General features: G+C 37.4%; 2 protein-coding genes across 3 annotated transcripts; one reads left to right on the top strand and one right to left on the bottom strand.

The window, feature by feature from the left end:
* Positions 1-7,556: 7,556 nt before the first annotated feature.
* On the bottom strand, positions 7,557-11,367 carry LOC117300204 (extensin-like). The gene is made up of 5 exons (XM_033783930.1): positions 11,281-11,367; positions 10,447-10,505; positions 9,446-9,538; positions 8,832-9,034; positions 7,557-8,192 (listed from the first exon to the last, which is right to left on the bottom strand). The coding sequence occupies exons 1-5, from the start codon at positions 11,365-11,367 to the stop codon at positions 7,891-7,893; spliced, it is 744 nt and encodes a 247-aa protein (XP_033639821.1). The 3' UTR covers positions 7,557-7,890.
* Positions 11,368-12,225: 858 nt separating this feature from the next.
* On the top strand, positions 12,226-17,469 carry LOC117300116 (vesicular, overexpressed in cancer, prosurvival protein 1-like). Of its 2 annotated transcripts, none has more exons than XM_033783815.1 (5): positions 12,226-12,536; positions 15,034-15,092; positions 15,424-15,516; positions 16,139-16,347; positions 16,894-17,469. In XM_033783815.1, the coding sequence occupies exons 1-5, from the start codon at positions 12,462-12,464 to the stop codon at positions 17,148-17,150; spliced, it is 693 nt and encodes a 230-aa protein (XP_033639706.1). In that variant the 5' UTR covers positions 12,226-12,461; the 3' UTR covers positions 17,151-17,469. The 2 variants fall into 2 exon arrangements, with proteins under 2 accessions (XP_033639706.1, XP_033639707.1); XM_033783816.1 differs by having other exon boundaries at positions 12,227-12,536; positions 15,037-15,092.
* The last annotated feature ends 6,591 nt before the right edge of the window (positions 17,470-24,060 follow it).

The following is a 24,060-nucleotide window of genomic DNA, read 5'->3' on the forward strand; positions in this document are numbered from 1 at the left end:
TGACAGAAATCAAGAATAATTTGGGGATTTCTGATGACAGGAAGAAGTTAGCGATAGTGTTAAATAGAAACATATTCTTTGTGACCCTCATATATAAACAGATGGCAAATTATCACATTACTAACATCGAGTGTCGACAGTCGATCGAACCACTATCCCTTCATAATAGAATTACATGTGTGTACATCAATAGCATGTGGATAGCAATGTGGATGAGATCGTATAGTGTATATAGATGTCTCTAAGTTAATATACAGGACATACCTCAAGTACATCGCAATGTTGAATTGTCGGAAGCCATTTTCATCAATGTCCTGTAAAAACACAATAAACACTAAACTTCCAATACAACTTCTAATAGTTTGGATTGACTGTTTCACTATCAAAATGTCAAACCGTCATTGATGAGTGTCATCTTTAATGAGTTTTTCTTAAAATCATCAAAACCCAAACCTCAGCAGTCATTGTAACCAAACTATTGGCCTTTTCGAAACTATGTCTACGGCGCTGCTTTAATTTCAGCTTCACCATCATACGGACCGTTCGCCGCGTGTTGTTTTCGAATTTTCAAATGGTGCCTAAAAACGGCAACTTCAGCCGAACCCGTAGATTTGAAAAACACCCTGGGTATGAAAAAGTCTGTCAACTTTTTTGCTTAATACAATTAGAATTCACAGTTACTATGTATAACTGGGGTATGATTTATATTTGACGGCTTGGCCTTTGTGTTTGTCACACCTGTTGCTAAGTATATTTTTAAATGTATCAATGAAACAGTCACATTGCAGAAAAAAAATATAAAGTCAAAATGGCACAGGGACATAGTGCAATACCATGTGTTGTATAATTGCCTTAATTTCCATTGTCAATTTATCAGCTTTAATTTTAAAAAAAAACTCAAAACCTTTTTATCCATTGGCATGTAATTGTTCTCAAAATGCAACAGCCGCTACTTATAACATCAACAGATTACCACAAATCAACCCCAAATTACATCAGTCACGTTGTTGAAGTCCGAACGTCCATGTATCAATTCTTGACACATAATTATCTAACAATAGCTAAGTATGTCAAATCAAATTAAAACCTTCATTTTATGAATATGTTTTTTTTTTTGTGACAGCTAATATCAACGGCCCTGGATTATGATACATGTCCTGTGAAGAAAAAAACAACAGATGGGAAAGTTGTCAAAAGAATGATGTCATTGTAGATTGAATTCCTAAATTTTTGGAACCAAATTCAATCGGAAGTTTTTGTTTTGAGACACACAAGCTTCTCATATTGCGATGTAGTTGATATTCAGGGAACTGTCAACTTTAGACGGTTAAAATTTCGTTTCACTTCATTGCCGTGCAAAGGCATGGGGTGTCAATCATTAATATTCATAACATTGAGACAATATTTTATGACATTATTTTCAGGTTGAGCCTGAGGTTGAGGTAACGAAATGATTCTGTCATCGATTGAATGTGACATACATCTATTTAAGTTTACATCCGGTATTCATTTTGCTTCATTTGCCGTTTATTCCACGTGCCGTCTTTGCGTGGATTACGTTATTGCGCTTAGGCTTCCATGGGTGGCTTATTTTTAAAGTCATTAAACGACTTCGGCTTATCAGCGAACTAGCACCTATAGTGCCGAAGCCGTGCATTCTGACTCTGCCTAAAAGTATGGTGAACATCACGCCATTTATGTCTTATTTAGTCGGGTGTCCTTGGCTGCACTCTATTGTATAAATGTACAGAGAGTCAGGACGCTATTTGGTCTGGTATCCTAGCTGTATTTGCTGAAGAATGTACAGAACATAGGGTGTGTTCATATTGGTGTGATTTTGCTGAGATTTATGTTACCATATACTCAGTTCAGTTCAGTTCTTTACACTTAAAATCAGTTTGCATATAAATAAACAGTCTCCTGTGTGTTAAAGACACTCGACACTATTGGTAATTGTCAAAGATCAGTTTTCTCACTTGGTGTATCTCAACATATGCATAAAATAACAAACCTGTGAAAATTTGAGCTCAATTGGTGGTCGAAGTTGCGAGATAATAATGAAAGAAGAAAAAAAGCCTTGTCACATGAAGTTGTTTGCTTTCAGATGGTTGATTTCGAGACCTCAAATTCTAAATCTAAGGTCTCGAAATCCAATTCGTGGAAAATTACTTCTTTCTCGAAAACTATGTCACTTCAGAGGGAGCCGTTTCTCACAATGTTTTATGCCATCAACATCTCCACATTACTCGTTACCAAGAAAGGTCTTATGCTAATAAGTATTTTGAGTAGTTACCGCAATAGTGTCCACTGCCTTTAATGTGCCTTGTTTAGAACATTGTTATGGAGTGTATGCATTATGGATGCGGTTGCAGGTGCGTTAGAAGGATGATGCATTGTACCGCATACCTACCGCACGTTAATGAATGTGTTTAAGGGTAATTTATTTCCTACTAATGCACTATCTTCATTAGATAATGACAACACTACCGCGCGCCTTCGACAAAATGTACCCCAGACAAGATCATTATTAAAAACAACAGAGAATTACTAGACATGAAATAGATACTGAGAGATAAGAAGGCTTAGGGGTGAACAACAGTCATGAGTGCCGGGGATGGTGTGACGATCTACCCGGGGCACGCTCCGGTCATTACACGGTCAGCCTTGGTGATTGTCCGTACGTCCAAAGCTCATGCAGTTAGTCATGATGGATCGACCTCTCACACACCTCACTGGGTTTTTGTGTTTTAGAATTGCAGGGGGAAATGATTGTGGTGACACGACGGGACGAACAGTACATCAATCAAAATCAGTGAGTGATATATGTACGGCTTGTTGAGTTGTGCCTTACGAAGTCAGATTATTTTTGACTTCATTTTCATGAAAAAAGGTACCAAAACAATACTCGTTAAACTACTGTTCGGTAGTAAAACATTAGTACATACTAAAAAATAATTTGATTAAGAATGCGAGGCCCATAATGGAATTAATGTAATAAAAGGTTTTTCAATTGATGTTAATATAATTATTTCATTCAATCATAGGCCCTTTTCGAAACCACGGCTTCGGCTTTGAATTCGGCTTCAGACTCCGTCCTCTCGTCTGAAACCCTGAGCGTGTATACGCAAAGCACCTGCAATTATCAAAACAACCGCGGGGCCAAGCTAGCCCGATCTAAATCCAAAGCCAAATCCAGTCATTTCGAAAAGGGCCATAAATAGGGTAGTCCGCGCGAATTGATCCCTTGTGGAACGCAGAATGCACATCTGCCAAATGCGCGTCGACATGTTCTACCATTTCGGGAGGCAATCAGTTGTGCTAACAGATGTGGTGAACAACTTCAACATTTTCTGCGAAATGTCAAACAAATAATGTCATAATTGGCTGTTTTATTTCCAACCAAATTAAAATCGACACTATTTTTACAAGTTTGTGGGTTCGAATCCCCAAGCTCACCTCTGATTTCACAATGACTAGAACAATTATTTTAATTACTGAATCACAACTGCTTGTTTTGTGCAGTTCATAATCGAAGACATTAAACCAATGTTTGTATGAGAGAGATTGGCTTGATGATTTTATCCCCTTATGTGAGTTTGCCGAGTTTCTTTGACGGGAGATCATCTAAACAAACAAAGAAACAAAGAAACAAACAAATAGACAAACAAACACACTGTTCAATGTCGTCGCCTATCTCTTTTAGATAGTTTTACAAAACAAAATAACCACACATTTTCACAAATTCTAGCCGTCTGGTTTTTTTTTCCCGGAGTGTTGGCATGAAACATAATATTCACTCGAAGGATCTTGCCTCAGGGTCCTCATTCGAAATAGATTAACAATTTAATGTTTAAATTGAAATAAAAACATAATGACATTTCGTTTGGTTCACGCCTATAGTGAATTGTGTAGCTAACGGACACCTGTGGTAATTTCTCACATTTTGGTTTTTCAACACGTTTATCCTTCGCTGAAAAAAAAGATGAAAGCATGTGGATCGAAACGTTTGTAAATATGCAAATTGTATGCATGTATTTTATGTAATCATGTTTTATGATGTGTTTTTAAGATTCAATACACCTTAAGGATAAATATGAAAGCAGGTGGAGTTTGTGTACGTAATTGATGTATAAAATGTTTGGAGACAATGCGTACAATCTCATGGGAGTTAGCAATATTATAGTTGTATTTGTAATAATTGTAAAAACTATCATGACATATGATCGAAACTTTGAGGCATATCCAGTATTGTTGATCTCTGACAAAAGTATCAAAACATTTGTCAATTTCATCAAAAATAAAACATTTGACAACTTTAAGATGTAGGCATACTGTGTAAGCGTGAAATTGTCCTATTACAACAATTATCAATATGTTGTTAATGCTGATGCTGCTGCTGCTGCTGTTGTTCGTGTGGTTTTACAGTTCTTGTTGCTTTTGTTTATACTATTCTTGAATTATTTGTCCTCTTCTCATTTTCAGAGTGTATTGATTCTGCTTAAGCTTAATTGGCAACTCTTCAACAACGGTAAGTTTTTCCTCTGGTTGATATTTAATTTTAAGATCGGGCGTCTTGAAGAAAAATCCTCGTCTGGAGATGGTCAAACCATAATCTCCATTAAAGATGGACTAAGATTAGATTCAGATTGTCTGTGGAATAGATGGTGGTAATTACCAATCGGTTTTGAAGGTTTTGTATCTCCCCCCCCCCCCCCTTCTCTCTCGCTCTTCTCTCCCGCGAGATGTCATTAAAGGCACTTGACTAACACTATTGGCAATTACTCAAAATAATTGTTAGCATAAAACATACTTGGTAATGATCAATGGAGACCTGTTGATAGTATACAACATTGTGAGAAACGGCTCCCTCTGAGGTAACGTAGTTTTCGAGAAAGAAGTAACTTTCTACTAAAATATTTGAATTTGATTTTGAGATCTCAAAGTTTGATTTTGAGATCTCAAAATCAAGCATCTGAAAGCCATAACTTCGTGTGACAAGGGTGTTTTTTTCTTCCATTATTATCTCGCCAACTCAGACGACCAATTCAATTCCAATTTTCATAGGTTTGTTATATATTTTGTGCATATGTTGAGATACACTAAGTGATAAGACTGGTCTTTGACAATTACCAAAAGTCTCTAGTGTCTTTAAACCCTCAAGAAATTGACAACCCGGGATAATTGCTGAACTAGTAATGGATTTTTGTAAATGGCTTTGGAATGAGACTAGTCGCAGCGGTAGGCGCAATCGCCGCACCAAGGTCCGTCGAGTGGCCATTGAATAATCGAGACAGGAAAACAATTTGGCGCTAGACATTGAAGACCGTTTCAAGAACGTTTAAGGAGTCGTTGATTTCGTATGTAAATCATAAAGTAAACAACACAACAATTGCAAGGAGTAAATAATTTGACAATTTTAACTTCAAATGTTTGTATTCAGCCTTGATCATAAAAACTCTTCATTAGAACATTGAGATAAAGTGCATGGCCTGCGAACACCTGAAGTACTTTATTTACTATTCATATGTGAATAATTACTATCTCATATTATAAGGGGTTGAAGCAATTCCGCTAGTTTTCAAGAAACTTTGGTCCATTGGTTATACTGCATTACTTGCACTCACGGGGCTGTATGTTCGAACACGTGAGGTAGGCAAATAATTAGCGACTGCAGCAATTCTGCTAGTTTTCAAAAAAAAACCTTGGTCCAGTGGTTAGACTGTTGGACTTGCACAGAGTTGTTGGTTTAAACACTTGAGGTAATTTATTTGTTATTCATATGTAAATAATTTCATAATAAGGAGGCATCGATTTTGATCCGCTGTATTTTCAAGAAACCTTGGTCCAGTGGTTAGACTGCAAGACTTGTGTTCACAAGGTCGTGGGTTCAAAGCTTCTTCTAAGCTAACCAGTGATTCCACCCATGACCTTTGAAACCTGAGTTTCTTTATTTACCATTTATAATAATATGATGTAATTAATTGTGTCATAAAAGGGGCTGCAGTTATTTCTATATACCTGCTATCGTTTCAAGAAACCTAGGTCCAGTGGTTAGACTGCATTACTTGTAATCACAAGTGGGTTCGAATCCTACCAAGCTAACCGCTGAGTCCACAACGACTAGAATAAGTAACGTCGCCTATAGAACTAAATTGCAAATTCTAAATGTTGTGCAATTCATAATCATAGAAGTGTAACCAATATTTGTATGAGAGAGATTGGTTGTTGCCAGCTTGGTGCTTATGGGAGTTTGCAAATTCCCTTGACGGGAAGATCATCTAAGCAAACGAACAAACAAACAGGCAATCAAAAAAGCAAATTCACTGCAAAATGCCTGTCTTGCTGTTGTACAGTGAATCAAACAAATACCAATCTATTTTTATTTTATTCATTACAGGTCTGCCCTTAAGTTTTATGCTCCATTAATTCCTTGCCATAAAATTCACGGTTAATGACCGATGACTATTTTATGCGTGCACACAGTTTGTTTTTTATTGATTTTTGTCAATTTCTGGTGGATGTTATAATAAAGGGAGGATACAATAGTTATGGTTGCCCCCCCCCCCCACCCCCAAAAGTCATAAATATTTAAACGGATCAAAAAAATAACAATAAAACAGATAAATACAAATAAAATATATAGACCAACGATTATTAATTAAGAATACAAATGAAAGCAAGATGCTTAGCACAATCTGTTTGAGCTTGAGGCTGGGTAAAGTAGACGGCAATTTGCCTGTCAGATTACATACATATGCACAACATATCAAACTTGAATTATTTATTACCAATTGCAAATTTTAAGCGTAAAATGGTTATAAAATCGGTATCTGTTTGGCCCAAATAGGGTAATAGTTAAAATATTGAGATTATCCTGTAGCCGCTGTTTAAAGCAAGCAGTTTTAGTTCAGTGAACGTAAATATTTTGCAAAGAAGTAGACGGCAATTTCCCTGTCAGATTCTTAAAGACACTGGACACCTTTGGTGAATCTCAACATATGCACAAAAATATCAAACCTGTGAAAACTTTGACTCAGTTGCGAGATAATAACGGAAGGGGAAAAAACTTTATTGTTTGATTTATAACTCTGAGGTCTCGAAATCAAATTCAAATATTTTAGTGGAAAATTACTTCTTCCACGAAACTATACGTTACTTCAGAGGGAGCCGTTTCTCACAATGTTTTATACTATCAATTTCTTCCCAGTATGCTAATAATTATTTTGAGTATTTACCAATAGTGTCCAATGCCTTTAAAGAATCTCTCTTATTAGTGTGTAATGTATTTGCGCCCTCACTTGTTCATACACTAGGCTCATACTATTACTTTACTGATGGGGCCAAATGTCATGGCTCGACTGCTTACCGTGAAAATCTACGCTTACGGTCTTTCGAAATTGTGTGTTTAACAGACACCGTAAGCACATAATTGTGCGGTATGCAGAGCAATGCAAATGGATTGAGACCGATGGGGATAGGCTGTATACGTACACAAAGCCCCCCCCCCCCCCAAACGACTTTCCTTTCGAAAACAAATGCGGGCGCTATGTAAAAAAAACATTAACGGCGTCGAAATCCAAGAGCAACGCCACTGATCAAAGATACCCGGACGTTCGCACAACTCGTAAACATTGGAGTATTGTAAAATTATATTTAATCGCTCCTTTAAACATGCAGCAATATCTGACTAATTTGTTTGGCTAGTGGCTACTGTCATAGCAAAACAAAGGTATCTCAAAGTCGTCAGTTTTGTTTTCCCTGGCACATTTTTTCTTCTAATATACAGCAATATTTGTACAAGGTGTAAGTATAACCATAGAGCAAATGGTATAACTAAAACAATTTGTTTAATGATTTAGAAATTATATAAGTCTCTTTTTTTAAAGATAATTACTGTGTTGGCACGTAGCCGGGGGGAATAGGCCCGTATTGAGCAGGTCCTGGGGGACGGTATCCCGGCCCAAGAGGCTTGATAAACTGACCGGATGCTGGCAAAGCTGTCTGCCTCGGTCTCAGTGAGTATCGTCCCCCTGGTGGCCGTGGCTCCATCATGCTGCGACGTGTAGCGGGACCTTGAGGACGCTGCATGCCCGGATGGATACCAGTTCCCATAGTGACGTCATTGTTGGGATAAACCGAACCGGAGATGCTGTAAGGAGGGGGTCTGTCATTCATTGGAGGAGGCTGGTTATCTGCAAATGGAATGCCAAGATGATGTAAAAGTTTATGTTAATTTTTCTGGTTGCTAGTAGTTTAATTACAAAGTTATTATCAAAACAGCTTCACGCTATATAAACATCCATTTTCGAAACAGCTCGCCTTTGGATTAGGGCCGGGGCAGGCCCCAGTTATGACTCCGTCCTTAATCTTCCGAAAGCGTAAATTGTTGGCGTATTTTGTTGTCAAATTAACCTGGTACTCTCACAAATTCTGAGTGATATTAAAGTGCAGCTTTGGTTTAAACCCAATAGGCTATAGATGGACGCTAGTGTCTTGAAAGATGCTTTGATTTTGTCATTCAAGCAACTCGTCTCAAGTATTAATTTTGGTATTACCATTTCGCGGAGGTGTGTTTAACATTAACACTGTATATTCAGTACTTTCCCAGGTTCCTTTGGGGAAAAATCACAGGCATTTTGCTCAGGTGGGATTCGAACCCACGGCCTTTGCAATTTTAGAACAGTGTCTCAGCAACTACAAGCCACCAAGATTGCCCAGTAGCTAGAGGCAGTTTGAATCCCGTATTTTTAGCAGCGGGTACCGCGACGATTTAATAGATATTTATTGAACTTCAACATCTATTAAACTTCAAAGGTATTGAGTAAACTTACATAAAACTGGTATAACGAGAACTTGTTGTTGCTGTGGCCGTGGTTGCTGCTGCTGCTGCCGGTATCCGTCGTCCTCCTGACCGTCGGGCGCCTCCCGAGCACGAGGGTAGTCGATGACTGAAACCCGGTCTCTGTGGCGTTTACTTTTACAGAACATGCCACTGATTGTAGCAATGATGAAGAGACCGAACGCTACGAAAGCCCTGAGGGTTTATGAGAAAGTTGTCCTCGTTATGTTTCGAAAAAGGGCAAAATAGCAATAATTTTTTTTAATTTATTTCCAGACTTTTACAATGTCTTGGCTTTTGAACATATTTTTGGCCAGGTACTGAGAGCTCAAGTGAAGAGGGAAAACAACATGATCAGACCATGCTACCTCCATGATCAGACGTAATCACTTCGAGGCTCTGATATAAAATCAAGGGTCTATAGAGACCAAGGTCGGTGTGGCTGAACTTTGTGGCTGAATGATAGCGCCCTCTTTTGAATCATCCTCTTTCGGCACATGATAATATTTTCCGTATGGGAGACAGAATCTCTGGGAACAGATTTCTCTTAAGACCAAGATTTCGAAAAAAATATATATAATAAAACGGTTAATTGTCTTCGCTTACCAAAAATACCATAATGTCAAGAAGTCGAAACCGGTGGCGTTGTCCAATAAACAACACTCAGATGTGCCACAACAGTATGCAGTATCTTCACAGCTGAACAAAATGAAAAGGCAAGAGCGATGTAAATTAAAAGAAGTTTAATACTTTATGGCACAACTATTTTGTCTGATAATTTGTATTCGTTCATTCTTTGTTCTTTCACTACCGTGATAAATTGTACCCAAGTGCATGACTCTACCAAGCATAGTGTTAGAGAGAGAGATGGACCACTTAGAACAGTGTCTGCCTCGATGGATGATTTCAGTATCATGTTAGGGCGACCTCTACGAATTTCATTTTCATAGGTTTTTACCAACTTTGTGTCTACCATTGTTAAAAAGTATACCTTTTATAGTGTTTAAACTATACCTTTTATAGTGTTTAAACTGTTTGGTTGTTTTAATCCTATATAAATACAGACTTCATTTCGAGAAAAATAATCCGCAATTGAAATACACAATCTTAGAAAAGTATCATGTCGAAATATTTCTTAGATTATAATGTTGTTGAATCCCTCTCTCTAAAACTGCATTCATTTGAAGTAAGTTGTTTCTCATAATACATTATGATTTATGAACAGCTGAGGAAATTGCCATAATGGTTATTAAAGGCATGGACACTATCGGTAATTACTCAAGTTATCATAAAACCTCACTAATTGTAAACGATCAATGGAGAGCTGCTGATAGTATAAAACATTGTGAGAAACGGCTCCCTCTGAAGTAACATGGTTTTTGAGAAAGAAGTAATTTTCCATTAAAATATTTGAAATTTGATTTCGAGACCTCAAAATTAGAAATCTGAAAGCATACAACTTCGTGTGACAATGGTGTTTTTCTTCGGTTATCTCGCAACTTCGACGACAAATTGAGTTCAATGGTCTTTGACAATTACCAAAAGTGTCCAGTTTTCTAATGTTTTGAGCAATTATCCAAGTGTACCTCCCTTATAAGTCAGCTTACCTATAAATTATGACGCCATCTTGATTTTCACAAAACACAGATGCGTAGCAACCCTTTAAAGAAATCAAATTGAGAAATTAAATATTCCTATTAAAGCCATTGGACCCTTTCGGTACAGAAAAAAAAAATACAGAAAAAAAAAGAAATATCACAGATTTACAAATAACTTACAGGGTTTACAGAAGGTAGTGGTGAAAGACTTCCCTTAAAATATTATTCCATGAAATGCTTTACTTTTTGAGAAAACAGTAAAACAATATCAATTCTCGTTAGCGAGAATTACGGATTTATTTTAAACACATGTCATGACACGGCGAAACGCGCGGATACACGGGTGGGTTTTCCCGTGTTTTTCTCCAGACTCCGATGACCGATTGAGCCTAAATTTTCACAGGTTTGTTATTTGATATAGAAGTTGTGATACACGAAGTGTGGGCCTTGGACAATAGTGTTTACGGAAAGGGTCCAATGGCTTTAACAAAAGAAGAAGCAACAACAGAAATGAAAAGAAAAAAAATAAACACATAAGAATCTTGACACTTTCGTGATTCAGGAAGAGGAATTAACATTCCAGACTTCAGATAATTTTAGTGCTAAAAATTAGCAAAAATGCCACATTGGTCATAGTAGTTTAATTTGGTCATAGTAGTTTAATAGGCAACTTAATAAGTTGAATCTTGTCGTTTTGAGAGCTGCTGGTTTCTGCTAAGTCTATTCTGTTTTAGGGTTATTCTTAGCTCTATTTGTCCCCTATACCAGAAAGATAGCTACACGCCTGATCAAGAATAACAAATAAGTCGCCAAACATCTACCAATTCCCCCACAAAACCATACCTTAATGACTGCTCCAAGAGCCCATGCCAGGCTTATCGTCTTCACTGCACAACCCATGTCCAACTCGCACTCTAGCTTCCAGAACATCCCACTGAGATTAATCTACCATGATTCTTATTCCATGTGAACTTTTCTCATCAAAGTTTCAAGAAATCACCCCAAACAGTTTTGTCAAGTGTGTTTTACTAGTATAAGCCTACGTCTGGCACCAAAAAATAAGACCAATTATATGACGACTATAGTGATCGATCGTGCTTATAATCGATTTCTACCACTTATATTGATCCATTTCTTACACAGAATGCAATGTTTCTATTCAGCAGTAGCAATGAATTCAATAGTTTGTAGTCAACACAAATACTTGACTATACAACCACAGTGGAACTATTTGTAACTTTGCTGGTAAAATGGAACAGCGCCCCCTTGCGTCATTTAAAATGTTCATTCGTAGCTGATTTCAATGTAAAAACACATAATCATAATCGTTTTTTGTTTTCATTCAATTTAAAGGTTTATTCTAATCAAATTTCCCATGGTGACCAAGGGTGGAATTACAGGAAAATACATAGAGAATAAAAGACAATAAAATACATTTTAACACAAAACGGAGACATCAATATTGGTGTAGGAGGGACACGGTTTCGCATGCTCATGCACTTTAATGGCTCTCGGCGCCACTGTCGAATTTCTAATGGGATTATAACATCACTGCCGTTGAAAGGCAATAATTGCAGGCCGTCAGCGGCACTTGTTTTTCTGTTTTTCCGTCTCTCCCGATCCAATTACCGCCTTTTAGATGCCATGGTAACCATAAACGCTAATGACATTGCCCTGTGGACATAGCCTGTGAGCGTTACGACTGAAACCATAGCGCGCCTTAATGGTGAATAAATTAACATAATAAAGGGCACCTGATTAACATAATTCCCAACCGCCCAATAGAGGTCCGCGTCTCAGTACGTGATTAATTAGGGTTTTATCTCACAGTGTATATGCACTCGTGTGGTTTGTGTCTTATGTACTACAAGCATGCGATAATGTACTTATAATTTGATATTCGTCTTATGTAATTGTCAGCAGAAATGATCACAGTTTCTGTCTAAGGTTCGAAGATTTTTGACAACCGGATTCACAGGCGAAAACCCTTAGTGAATACTGAACCGTTTATTCGCTTATCAACCATGCGTAACGATTGGCGATCCTGCTTCAGCACGTCTTATTTACTGGTTCTGGCGACGTTTCTGGAATTATGTTATGTAAGTGTGTTTTCAGTTACCTTTTTTTGTGTAAAATTATGTATTATAGACAGGATTTCATGACGACACTGCACATATAAATCAATAACAATGTGTTGTTTCCACTGCGTGTGCATGTGTAATAAATAAACAAACATATAGAGAAGGTGGTTTGCTGATGTAATCATACCAAATAAATAATTTTATTTATTATAGAATTTCACACTTAAATCAATGTGGTATTTTGACTTAAAGGCAGTGGACACTATTGGTAATTACTCAAAATAATTATTAGCATTAAACCTTACTTGGTGACGAGTAATGGGGAGAGGTTGGTAGTATACATTGTGAGAAACGGTTCCCTCTGAAGTGACGTAGTCTTCGAGAAAGAAGTAATTTTCCACGAATTTGATTGCGAGACCTCAGATTTAGAATTTGAGGTCTCGAAATCAAGCATCTGAAAGCACACAACTTCGTGTGACAATGGTGTTTTTCTTCGCAACTTTGTCGACCGATTGAGCTCAAATTTTCACAGGTTTGTTATTTTATGCATATATTGAGATACACCAAATGAGAAGACTGGTCTTTGAAAATAACCAATAGTATCCAGTGTCTTTAAGATACTAAAACAACAAAGTGTATAATGATTTGACATAGTTGTTTTTTGTTGCAATCATACTAATTAATTATTTAGGTCTTGCAATAGATAGAATTTCACGAAGACAGTCCACTCATAAATGGATGTGTTGTTTCAGCCGAACATACTAAAACACCACCGTGTATGCTGATTTACCATTGTGGTTTGTTGTTGAAATTGTAACACAAATAATCCTTCAGGCCTTAACAATAATTTATGTATTATAGGCCTAGATAGGATTTCATGAAGACATTCCACACATAAATAAATGTATTGTTTCAACTGATACAAAAACAACATCTTGCTTATATAACATGGTTGGTTGTTGTTGTAATCATTTCAAATATTTATTTACTTGTGTCCTTACAAAAATAATCCATTCGTTAATTTAACGACGAATAAATCATCCCGCTTTAGCCGGGCTTATTATGACAGCTATTGTTAGGTTCGTTTACATTTCATCAAGGAGAGAGTATTATAGGTTAATGTAAAACCGGCCATAGTTGAATAGTGGTAATAAATTGTTGTACAATACTATTCGTTGTGTGGATTTAATACAAGTAGGCTTATATTGTACCGGTAGCACTGACGATGGATTCAGTTTTTGTGTATTATCTTTATTCATATAGTCTAGGGAATAAGCCTCGGAGTCGAAAAGATTGACAGTGGCTTGAGAGAAGGCTAGTCCGTACACTGATACCGGTTCATACTTCTTGCGAATGCGAATGTGAAGCGAATTTTACGTGAATTTGACGTCACAACTCTCCTATCGCAGCGATATTCGCAAGTGACTTGCCCACGGCTCAACTCAGTTCGAATTTCGTTGCGAATTTGTGACGTCAACATTCGTACCGCATTCGCATTCGCATTCGCAGGAAGTATGAACCGGGCTTTAGTATTTCACTCCCGACCAGTGCAATGGAGACTACGAGCAGTGGCCTCTGACCCACTTAGAGGTCCTTCAGACTCACTGCTAATAATACTCAGCTAAACAGCAGGACACTATAGTTTGTACCACAACACAGTATAGACCTTTATCATAATGCCTCCATCTTGGTCACGTTCCTTGAATCGAATAACAATAGTGAATGGTAAAAATCATTATGCAAATAGGAACCAGACTATTTTGTTTTTCAAGCCTCGGAATGGTTCAATGATATCAATGAGAAAATTTCAAAATGGCTGCACCATGATAAAGGTGTTTAGTCTCAGCTCAGTAATCACAGTTAATGTCTGGTTATAGAACCAATGATATCTCATGAAGGAAATGTATGCCTTTGGTTTTTGGAACCATTCGATTGTTACAATGCTATATTAATGCAGTTATTAAAATAATGTTAACTCTTGAAAGTGGTCGCTTTTTTCGGCATTAGCTTATCGCTGAAACGCTGCTGAGTGAAATAAGGACGATAGCAAAATATTATATAATCATCGTGATACAACTATAGAGATGTTTGCGCTCATGTGAACATCTCGTGTGTAAGTAGGATTTGAAACTTTGCATGGTGGAAATACGATAAAGAAAGGTTTGCGGTAACACCATGAAATGACTATCCCTACTGAGTTGGGGTGGTTCTGAAAAGAACCGTTGGTTTCAACTTGACGTTTCGATCAGATGCTCTGATCGTCTTCTGGATGCTTTCTCCAGAAGACGATCAGAGCATACTGATCGAAACGTCGAGTTGAAACCAACGATTCTTTTCAGAACCACCCCAACTCATTAGAGATAGTCATTACATGGTGTTACCGCAAACCTATATCTTGTGTAGTTATTGTTCTGAAAATAACAGATGGGTTACAACTCAACGTTGCAATCCGTTCTCTGATCATCTTCATCATACAAAAACACGTTTTTCATATACATTTTTTATTTTATTCAAGCAGGTCACCATTGCAGAGAGCTGTTCTTACTCAAGCTTTGGCCAAGTACATGAATACTCGTACGTATAATTTAGTATAGGATGCATTACTTTTGTATAAGATTGGGGGGGGGGGAGTAAAATGGCAACAACTCAAAAAACTTTACCATCAATCGGGTTACTTTTTAACTTGGAAGAATTGCCCCTGCGGTCCCGTTATCATTTTGTCACGTTAACCTTTCTTGATTACGAGTAATGGGGAGAGGTTGATAGTATAAAACATTGTGAGAAACAGCTCCCTCTGAAGTGACGTAGTTTTCGAGAAAGAAGTAATTAATTTTCCACGAGTTTGATTTCGAAACCTCAGATTTAGAATTTGTTTTTGTTTTCTTGCAATATTTCCTTTTGATAGATGTTTGAGTAATCAGTATTGTTGCGGCCACGGTTCGTGCTGTCTCAGAAACAACGACTACTACTACGGTGTTTATGATCTCTGGTATTTCTGGTAAGTTTGTGTATAATGTGGTGTCAGGACACTTCGTACGCTGGACACTTCGTACCTTTTCAAGGTACGAAGTGACTTTGACACTTTTTGACTGTTATCATGTAGGTGGCAACTAGCCCTATATAGGACTCTCCATCTGTGCTGTACACTGTAGTGTAATACGAAAGTTTAAGGCCGCCAGGGCTTGGTGGCAACAGACTAATGATGTTAATTAATCTGGTCGCATATTATTCATAAAAGCTATACAAAAACTTGCTAAGCACAAACGAATATTGCTTAGAAGAGTCAGGCTGCCAGACAATATCCCATAAAGTTGACACTGTTGTAGCTGTGACCCGTTAACGTTTTGCTTAGTAATGAAACTCGCTTAGCATTTTCCTGGATGCCTGATACAGCTGTGTGCATATTGCAACCAAGAAAATGTTGTATGTGGTTGTCTGTGTCAGTCGAATCGTCCGCGCCGAGGATGTTTCAAAAGAGGGCGCTGTCAGAAGAACTTTAATACAGCTAGTTCGCAGTATTGGGGTAAAACATTCTCCTGCCACATCTGGCCGACCTCAACTTTTTAAATTAATGAAGGTGCAAATCTTAATTTTACTGAGTTATTTATGTTTCTTTATAGGTTCTGCGTTTGTTTCGGTATTTTCATATGCTCCGTAGCGAGTGGAGCTTATTACCGCAAACGGCAGTTACACACCGTACGAGTGGCTGCCGTTCCAGCGGGTCATCACGGCGCTCTTGACGGCAGGGTGCACGGATCGTACGGTCGGGGAGCTCCTCAACACACCCACCACGCACCACCGTCAGGAAACGTCTTTGTGGCTGCTACGTGTTAGTATTAATGACCCAATGGGATCTAGAGGTTTGGGCTCTGGGCCATCGTCTTTGGTTGATTGATGTTTATGACACCACCCTTTTAAGGCTGCACTGTCATCCACTCACAAAAGTTCTTGCTAATTAAAGGCATTGACACCTTTGGTAATAATTGTCAATCCAAAGACCAGTATTCTCATTGGGTGTATCCCATGCGTATAGAATAACAAATCTATGATAATTGTGACTCAATTGGTCATCGAAGTTGCAAGAGAATAATTATTAAAGAAAAAACACCCATATGTGCTTTCATCAAATGCCTATATTAAAGGCTTCAGGCCTGAAGTCTTAATAATTGAGTAAGAAACTACCTGTTTCGCAAAACCTACGTTACTTGAGGGAGCCGCTTCTAGTTTTATACTATCAAGTTAACATGCTATAACAATTATTTTGAGTAATGACAAAATAGTGTCAAGTGCCTTTAAAGAACATGACAAGCGTGAACCAATTTAAAAAAGTTAGCTTTTTGTAATTTCACCCATAATTTTCTTGTTTTTCACACAGCCGCCTCTGGTCAGCCCGTCTACCCCTTCTGTATGTACGACGTCCCACCACCCAACTATCCAGTGTATAGCACAGGCCTAGGCGGACCCGTATACCCAGCCTATGCGTGTAATATGCCTCCACCACCGGCGTACAATACTCTGAACTCCGATCACAGCGAAGCGACCAACGGGTCATCAGGGACGGCAGCACCGCCGACGACAGGCGGACAAGACACGGCAAGCTTCCCCGAGGTTGGACCGCCTGTGTCGTCGTAGGCTGACGGGACTGCAAAATTAATTCTTGTAAACTGATTCAAAGGCATTGGACACGTTTGGTAATTGTCAAAGGCCAGTATTCTCACTTGGTGTATCCCAACATATGCATTAAAATAACAATTTTGTGAACTTACTATTTTGCTCGATACTGGTCATCGAATATGCAAGAAAATAATGAGGGGAAAACACCTTTGTTGCACGAAATAATTGTATGCTTTCATATGCCTAACAAAAGGCTGCAGGACGAAGTCTTTCTCAGATTCAACTGAGTGAGAAATAACTTCTCTCTAATAACTACTTTACTTCAGAGGGAGCCATTTTTCACAATATTTTATATCACCAAACGTGTCTACTGCCTTTAAACTCAAAAGAACAACCAGTTTCGTTTTTTTTTTAAATGTAATAATACCGATGTATACATGTGCCGAATGTTGCCCATTGTGCAAAAGTGTAAAAAGTTTTACTGACTGGTTAAAAACGATCATAACCTGGTCGGCACGATAATAATGAGGAGGGGCTGGCAGAAGAGTCTTCATGAGGTGAACTATTTATTTTGTAGATGGGCACATTTTTCCCTCATTCTTTTCAGCGTTCTTGTTATTGCCGCGTGTTCTATATTTTTTACAAGATAACCTGATGTGTGGCGAAAATAAAAATTATATTAATTCTCTGCTTGTAAGTAGAATAATAGTTTAAAGACACTGGACTATTGTCAAAGACTATAGTCTTCACAGTTGGTGTATCTCAACATTATGCACAAAATAACAAACGTGTGGAAATTTGAGCTCAATCGGTCGTCGAAGTTGCGAGATAACAATGATAGAAAAAGCACCCTTGCCACACGAAGTTGTGTGCTTTCGATCAGATGCTTGATTACTTCTTTCTCGAAAACTACGTTACTTCAGAGGGACCCGTTTCTCACAATGTTTTATACTACCAACCTCTCCCCATTACTCGTTACCAAAAAAGGTATTATGCTAATAATTATTTGAATAATTACCAATAGTGTCCACTGCCTTTAAACATCGATTTATTGAACTTTACTAATAAAGAAAAACTATGTAACATTTACTCTGAAAATGTTGTCCAGATTTCTATGTAATGACAAATCACCGTAAGTAAGAATATGCCCCACTGGTGAACATGATGACATTTATTGTTGGGTGCCCATTACAGTTGAGACAAAGTTGAGACAAAGTATGTATATATTGAAGTTTGTAAATAATTTACAAAATGTCTCTAAAATAATGTGACCAGTGATTACAAAATAATTTGTTTTCCTTATGTTCTCTCAAGAATTTTATTTTAGTCACTTGCGTTGCACAATAATATTCATGTTCAATGAGTTGAAATGTTATTTTGTTCCCCTCCCCCGAAATGAGTTTTTAAAAATGACACGAAGACAGTTTTCGTCTTAGTTTTAGCATGTAAAACGTATTTACCAGTTTAAAGAAACTGAACACTATTAGTGATTGAAATTGCGAGATAATAATGAATGAAAAACACCCTTGTCACACAAAGTTGTGTGCTTTCAGATGCTTGATTTCGAGACCTCAAATTCTAAACCTGAGGTCTCGAAATCAAATTCGTGTACTTCTCTCCCTATAACTTTTACATAACGTTTACAGAGTTTTGTCTTAACTTCGTGCATATTACATTGTACCTTGTCAACCTTTGAAAAAATGAAATTTTATTTTTATTTGAGTTATATCAAGTCTTTCCACATATTTTATGAAGTACTGCTTATAAATACTTGTGGATAATTATCTGATTGGTGCTTTCAGATTTGTGTACTAATTAAGTTTTTAAAGACAGTGGACACTATTGGTAATTGTCAAAGACCAGTCTTCTCACTTGGTGTATCTCAACATATGCATAAAATGTGAAAATTTGAGCTCAATTGGTCGCCGAATTTGCGAGATGATAATGAAAGAAAAAACACCCTTGTCACACGAAGTTGTGTGCTTTCAGATGCTTGATTTCGAGACCTCAAATTCTAAATCTGAGGTCTTGAAATCAAATTTGTGGAAAACTACTTCTTTCTCGAAAACTACTTTACTTCAGAGGGAGCCGTTTCTCACAATGTTTTTTACTATCAACAGCTCCCAATTACTTGTTACCAAATAAGGTTTTATGCTAATAATTATTTTGAGTAATTACCAATAGTGTCCACTGCCTTTAAATACCGTAACTACAGCTAACACGTTTTACAAGCTAAAATAATTGTCATGGCTTGTTTTCTCGAAAACTACAGCACTTCAGCAAGTATTTAAGTCAAGCTTTTTATTATCATTATCTTTAAACCGTATAAATATAATGGAAATCTGTGGACATTGTATTTTGTGTCCTACCAAATGTCCCCAATTCCTTTAATTTAGTGTGTGTGGAAATAAAGTATTCTTGTTACGAATAAAATTGAAAAGGGAAAAACTAAGTGATGAAATCCGAGTCGATGTTGATCCTTCTTACTGTCACACGTGGAATGTACATTTTTTTAATTGATTGTTTTCATTTTTATTTAATTCGCACAGCGCTGCTCGTCCGACGAGCCACCTTCCCGCCCGACCTGCGTGCGCAGGCGAGCTGTATGCGTGTACTGACGGCCTCCGCATGCGGAGAGTGGTACGAGTTCGGATGACCTGTGATAGGCTACATTCCACGATGATAAGCTGATGATAAGTAGTTTTTTTCTTTTTCTTTGGAAGACGGGAAAAAATAACACAAATTGTTCAGGTGCTCCCTGTCCTGCCGATTTCCATGTAGGCCCCTACATAAGTAAGTCAACAACCCCAAGGTCACAATATTGGGCAATTGTTTATACACTGTAATCCATTTTCTTTGGCTCTAAAAATCTATCTAGTTTGCGGTGCACCCTTTAAACGATGTGCTGTGACCTGTGTTATTACATGTTTATAAAACTAAAAGAGCCACCAAGCTGGACTTCCTGCAGGCACGGTTTGTACACAGCTCCATTGAAGATAACATAACGTATTATTTATATTTTATGGAGATTGTACTGTCCAATTCTTATCAACTTTTGATAATAATGAACGGGGGGGGCACATCTCAAACTTTGTACAGCTTTTACTTTCATAACGCTTGGATTTATGTGGAAATTATGACACAAAATGTCAAATTTACCATAATTATGACCAGTGCAGTATCTTGCCAAAGAATGTAAACAAAAAGTTATCTGGTCTATACAGCATGAACATCTGACGTCACACTTCCAAGCTCGGATAAAGCCTGGGGACCAGTTATTAGGGCGGGTCCATTATTTTGTTGCAAGGAAATTGGTTGAGGGCGCACTTCATTTGTTATTGTCGTATTATCATAGACCTTATTGCAGATAGCAAAAATCCGACGTCCCGCAAAGGATTGTGGGAAATATTTTGCACCTCCAGTTATACGGTCATCACGTAACGTGTTCTACAAATTTTTTTTGTAAACAATAAGTTTGTAAACATTGACATTGTTTGTGGTGGACGGTCATGCTTCTGTGGCGGAAGACAGTTTCACCCACGAATGGGTGTACCTCCATGCTTTATTTAGCCAAGTCAGATGTGTAATATTAATATAAAAAACTACGACAATAATGCCATCGGACCAGTGTGTGCTTTGCGACTCAACGGAAGAACGAGGGACTGTACATGTATGTACGTACGTAGGTAGGTCCATGCATGTTCTTTTGACTTTGATTGAACACAAAATAGTTTAATAAAATATCAATAAAGCTTGTTTATGATTTAATCATGACAGGGTCATGATTAAATCATCAAGCATGTCAAACCCAACAAGCTGTAGGCTACAATTTGAGTATTGTATAGGCTAGATTTATGTGTGATTTGTGGTAGAAACTAAAAAAGAAACATACATAGGCCTATTCAATTATATATTCCTCAACATTTTTTAGAGATGACAGATATTGATATTATATTCAGAATATAATATCAATATTCTGATAATGATACTGCTCATTAATTAGCTCATAGTCATATTAGTCTTGACTGACTTTCAGGGCAGAGTGTTTGGTTATGATTTACAAGGCAAAAGATCATTCATAAATGCCTCAATCAGTTTCGCTATCTGCATTCCTGTTGTGGTGGAGAGCGCTTCACGTGGGGTCAGGGTGTTTAAAGTTAACGAGTGATAAAGACCAGCTGGAGCTGTTTATAACCGGTTGTTTTGGATATGTTTAGATGCATAATATGTGCTGGTCTTGGTGCTAGATGTTTCACCGATACGGGTGATGTTTGTGAGTTGGCCGCGCTGGGTGTGAAAGCAAAACAAGAAACGTCTTGCACCTCAGTCATTAAAATGCAACACATGTCAGGTCATCAAATAAGATACGTAAAAGAGGAAACAAGGGCTGAACGACCACGACCCTGCCTGTTTTAAACGCCTTTTTAAGAACTTGTAACCACTCATTTATTCCCTTAGTTTTTGTCTGCTTTATCTTTCAGATAATTACTTGTGCATCAACATGCTTCGTGACAGGACTCATATTGGAAGCAGTTATTCTCCCAGTTCTGTGTTCACTCCAAAGATGTGATCTACTGTTGTTTTGTGGACTCGACCAACCACATCCTACTTCTTTTGCTGCAGGAGAGCTCATTGACCATCTTCTGAATTGACTAAAGGCTGTGTGCGTGTATGTGTGTCTTCATGCTCTTGAGGCCATTTTTGACTGATGACACGTAAATTGGCGATGAAAAGATAAATGTTAATTGCAGAGTGAACTGTGACGCAAGCGAAGGTATCGCAAATGCTTCTTAATATGCTGTGCGTGGCGTCCTGCGGTTGTAGGCTACAATTCTCAGAGAAAGTAGAATAATACAATACAATACAAACAATAACACTGTCCAAACGTCCATTTCCACTGTCTTGAAGAGTTTAAAGCTTCATTTATTCTGGTTACTTAAATCATACAATAATACTTCATAATGCAAAGATTTAAATAATACCAAGGGTTGCAATTGCAAAGATCTAGAGGGTTGTAGTTAACCGCCTCAGTACAGTCAACATGAACAATACCTGAGGCAAACAAGGGTAGATAATAATTGAGTGAAGTAAACTGCAATGTGTGCTATGTTACTGGAGTGTTAAAAACAGTACAGGAGATCTTGTTAATGTCATAATGTATTCCCTAATTTTGAACGATATATTGTGTATTTTGAATGTCTTTTTAAGCACGAGATCCAAGGCAATATCTATTGTAATCTGTACATGTATTGAGAATGTTCTCCTTTTTGGATTACTTTTGGCTCTTCCTCAAAGTTCTCAAATGTCAGAATTTTTTTCCCCACATGACAAGGTAGACTGGACTTCACTCAGACTCGACTGCACCTCAATAATTCTGTGTTAGCGAATGCATTTATATATCTTATCTATCACTTTTTCTATAATTTTTAATTTTTAATGACTAATGTTTTATCTTTAAATTATTCTAATATACATCATAAACTCTTGATGTCACTTTTTGTAAACTTAATAATTGTTACCGGACTTGTTGTTTGGTATTTTTTAATAAAACCAAAAGGAAACAAAAATAATGTGATTTTTGGAGAAGTTTCCTTCTCTATAAAAGTAAATTCATTGCCATACTTTTTCAATTTTAAAATGTTAATTGTCACAATTCAATATTTGTATCAATTGTTTTAAACTTTTCCATATTTCAGTATTTCTAACCCTATCGGGTCGATCCAGGTTGAGGTATAATGCCGTGTCCAAATTGGCGACTTTGGCTACAGCTACGGCTAGATCAGCGCGTCTGTCAGTGTTGAAGAATGGCCGTAGCTGTAGCCGAAGTCGCCAATTCGAACACGGCCTAACTTAGAGAGGTTTGCGGTGACAACATGTGAATATCTCTATGTGACTAGTGTTGGTTCCGAAAAGAACCGGTGGTTAGGGACTCCTATTAACGATTGTTATAATTTGTCCATGTTTCAGTCATTCTAACCCGATCGGGTCGATCCAGACGGCGCTGGAGCAGTTCTTCAGAGAGGAGGGTATAGAGTATGCCTGCGGAGAATGTGACTGCAAGCAGGCTATAGTCACGCATAAGTTCACTAAGCTACCAAGGTAATAGAATTTTTTGTTGGGATGTGTTTTTTGTGATGCTGATTGGAAGCTGTTTGTTGCTTTTTTCTTAGCAACTAGGCAGTGCATTCAGCTGAACTTTTACATGTGACTTATAATGTATATTTCTTTATAATTTTGCCTATAAATCAGCATTTAATGGACAAAACCCAATATGAGTGCCAGTGTCTTTAAAGATTGATAATATTGAAGAATTATTTATTTTTGTCATTTACAAAATATTGTTTTTATATTGGGTTATAGTAGCCCTATTTTGTACCTAGATTGAGGATTTATGTATATATATGTCTTGCCTTTTTAAATACCTTTGTTCATTGGTGTTTGTGCATGTTTTTTCATGCCCTGATGTCCATCTGTGTACTGTTTTTTTTTCACCAACTGTTACCACTGTGCAATTATCCTAGTATAATCCTAGGTAATCGAAGTAACAGAACAGCAAACCCTGTTTTTTTTACCTTCATTTTCCTCCTTGCTGAGAATTTCATGTTGTCAATAGTAATGATAAATTGGTATAAGAGTTGTCTTCAGAAAACCTTTTTCAATTTATCATCAATTGCAAAGCTTTTGATGGCAAATTGGTCCAATGGTGCTCAATCAAAGGTAGTGCTGTCTTTCATTTTCACTTTTTTTTTCTAAAGAATTGATAAATTTGTCTTCGTAAACCTGTTTAAATTCATCATTGTCACTTACAAAGCTTTCGAATGCAAATTGGTCCAATGGTTTTCAATCAGACATGTTATGTCTTTCATTCTCGCCTTTCCAAAAACCGCAACCTTACAAGCGGACACTGAAGATCGCACGAACTATGTCT

The sequence above is a fragment of the Asterias rubens genome, chromosome 15, assembly GCF_902459465.1.
Source record: "Asterias rubens chromosome 15, eAstRub1.3, whole genome shotgun sequence".
Lineage (NCBI taxonomy): Eukaryota > Metazoa > Echinodermata > Asteroidea > Forcipulatida > Asteriidae > Asterias > Asterias rubens.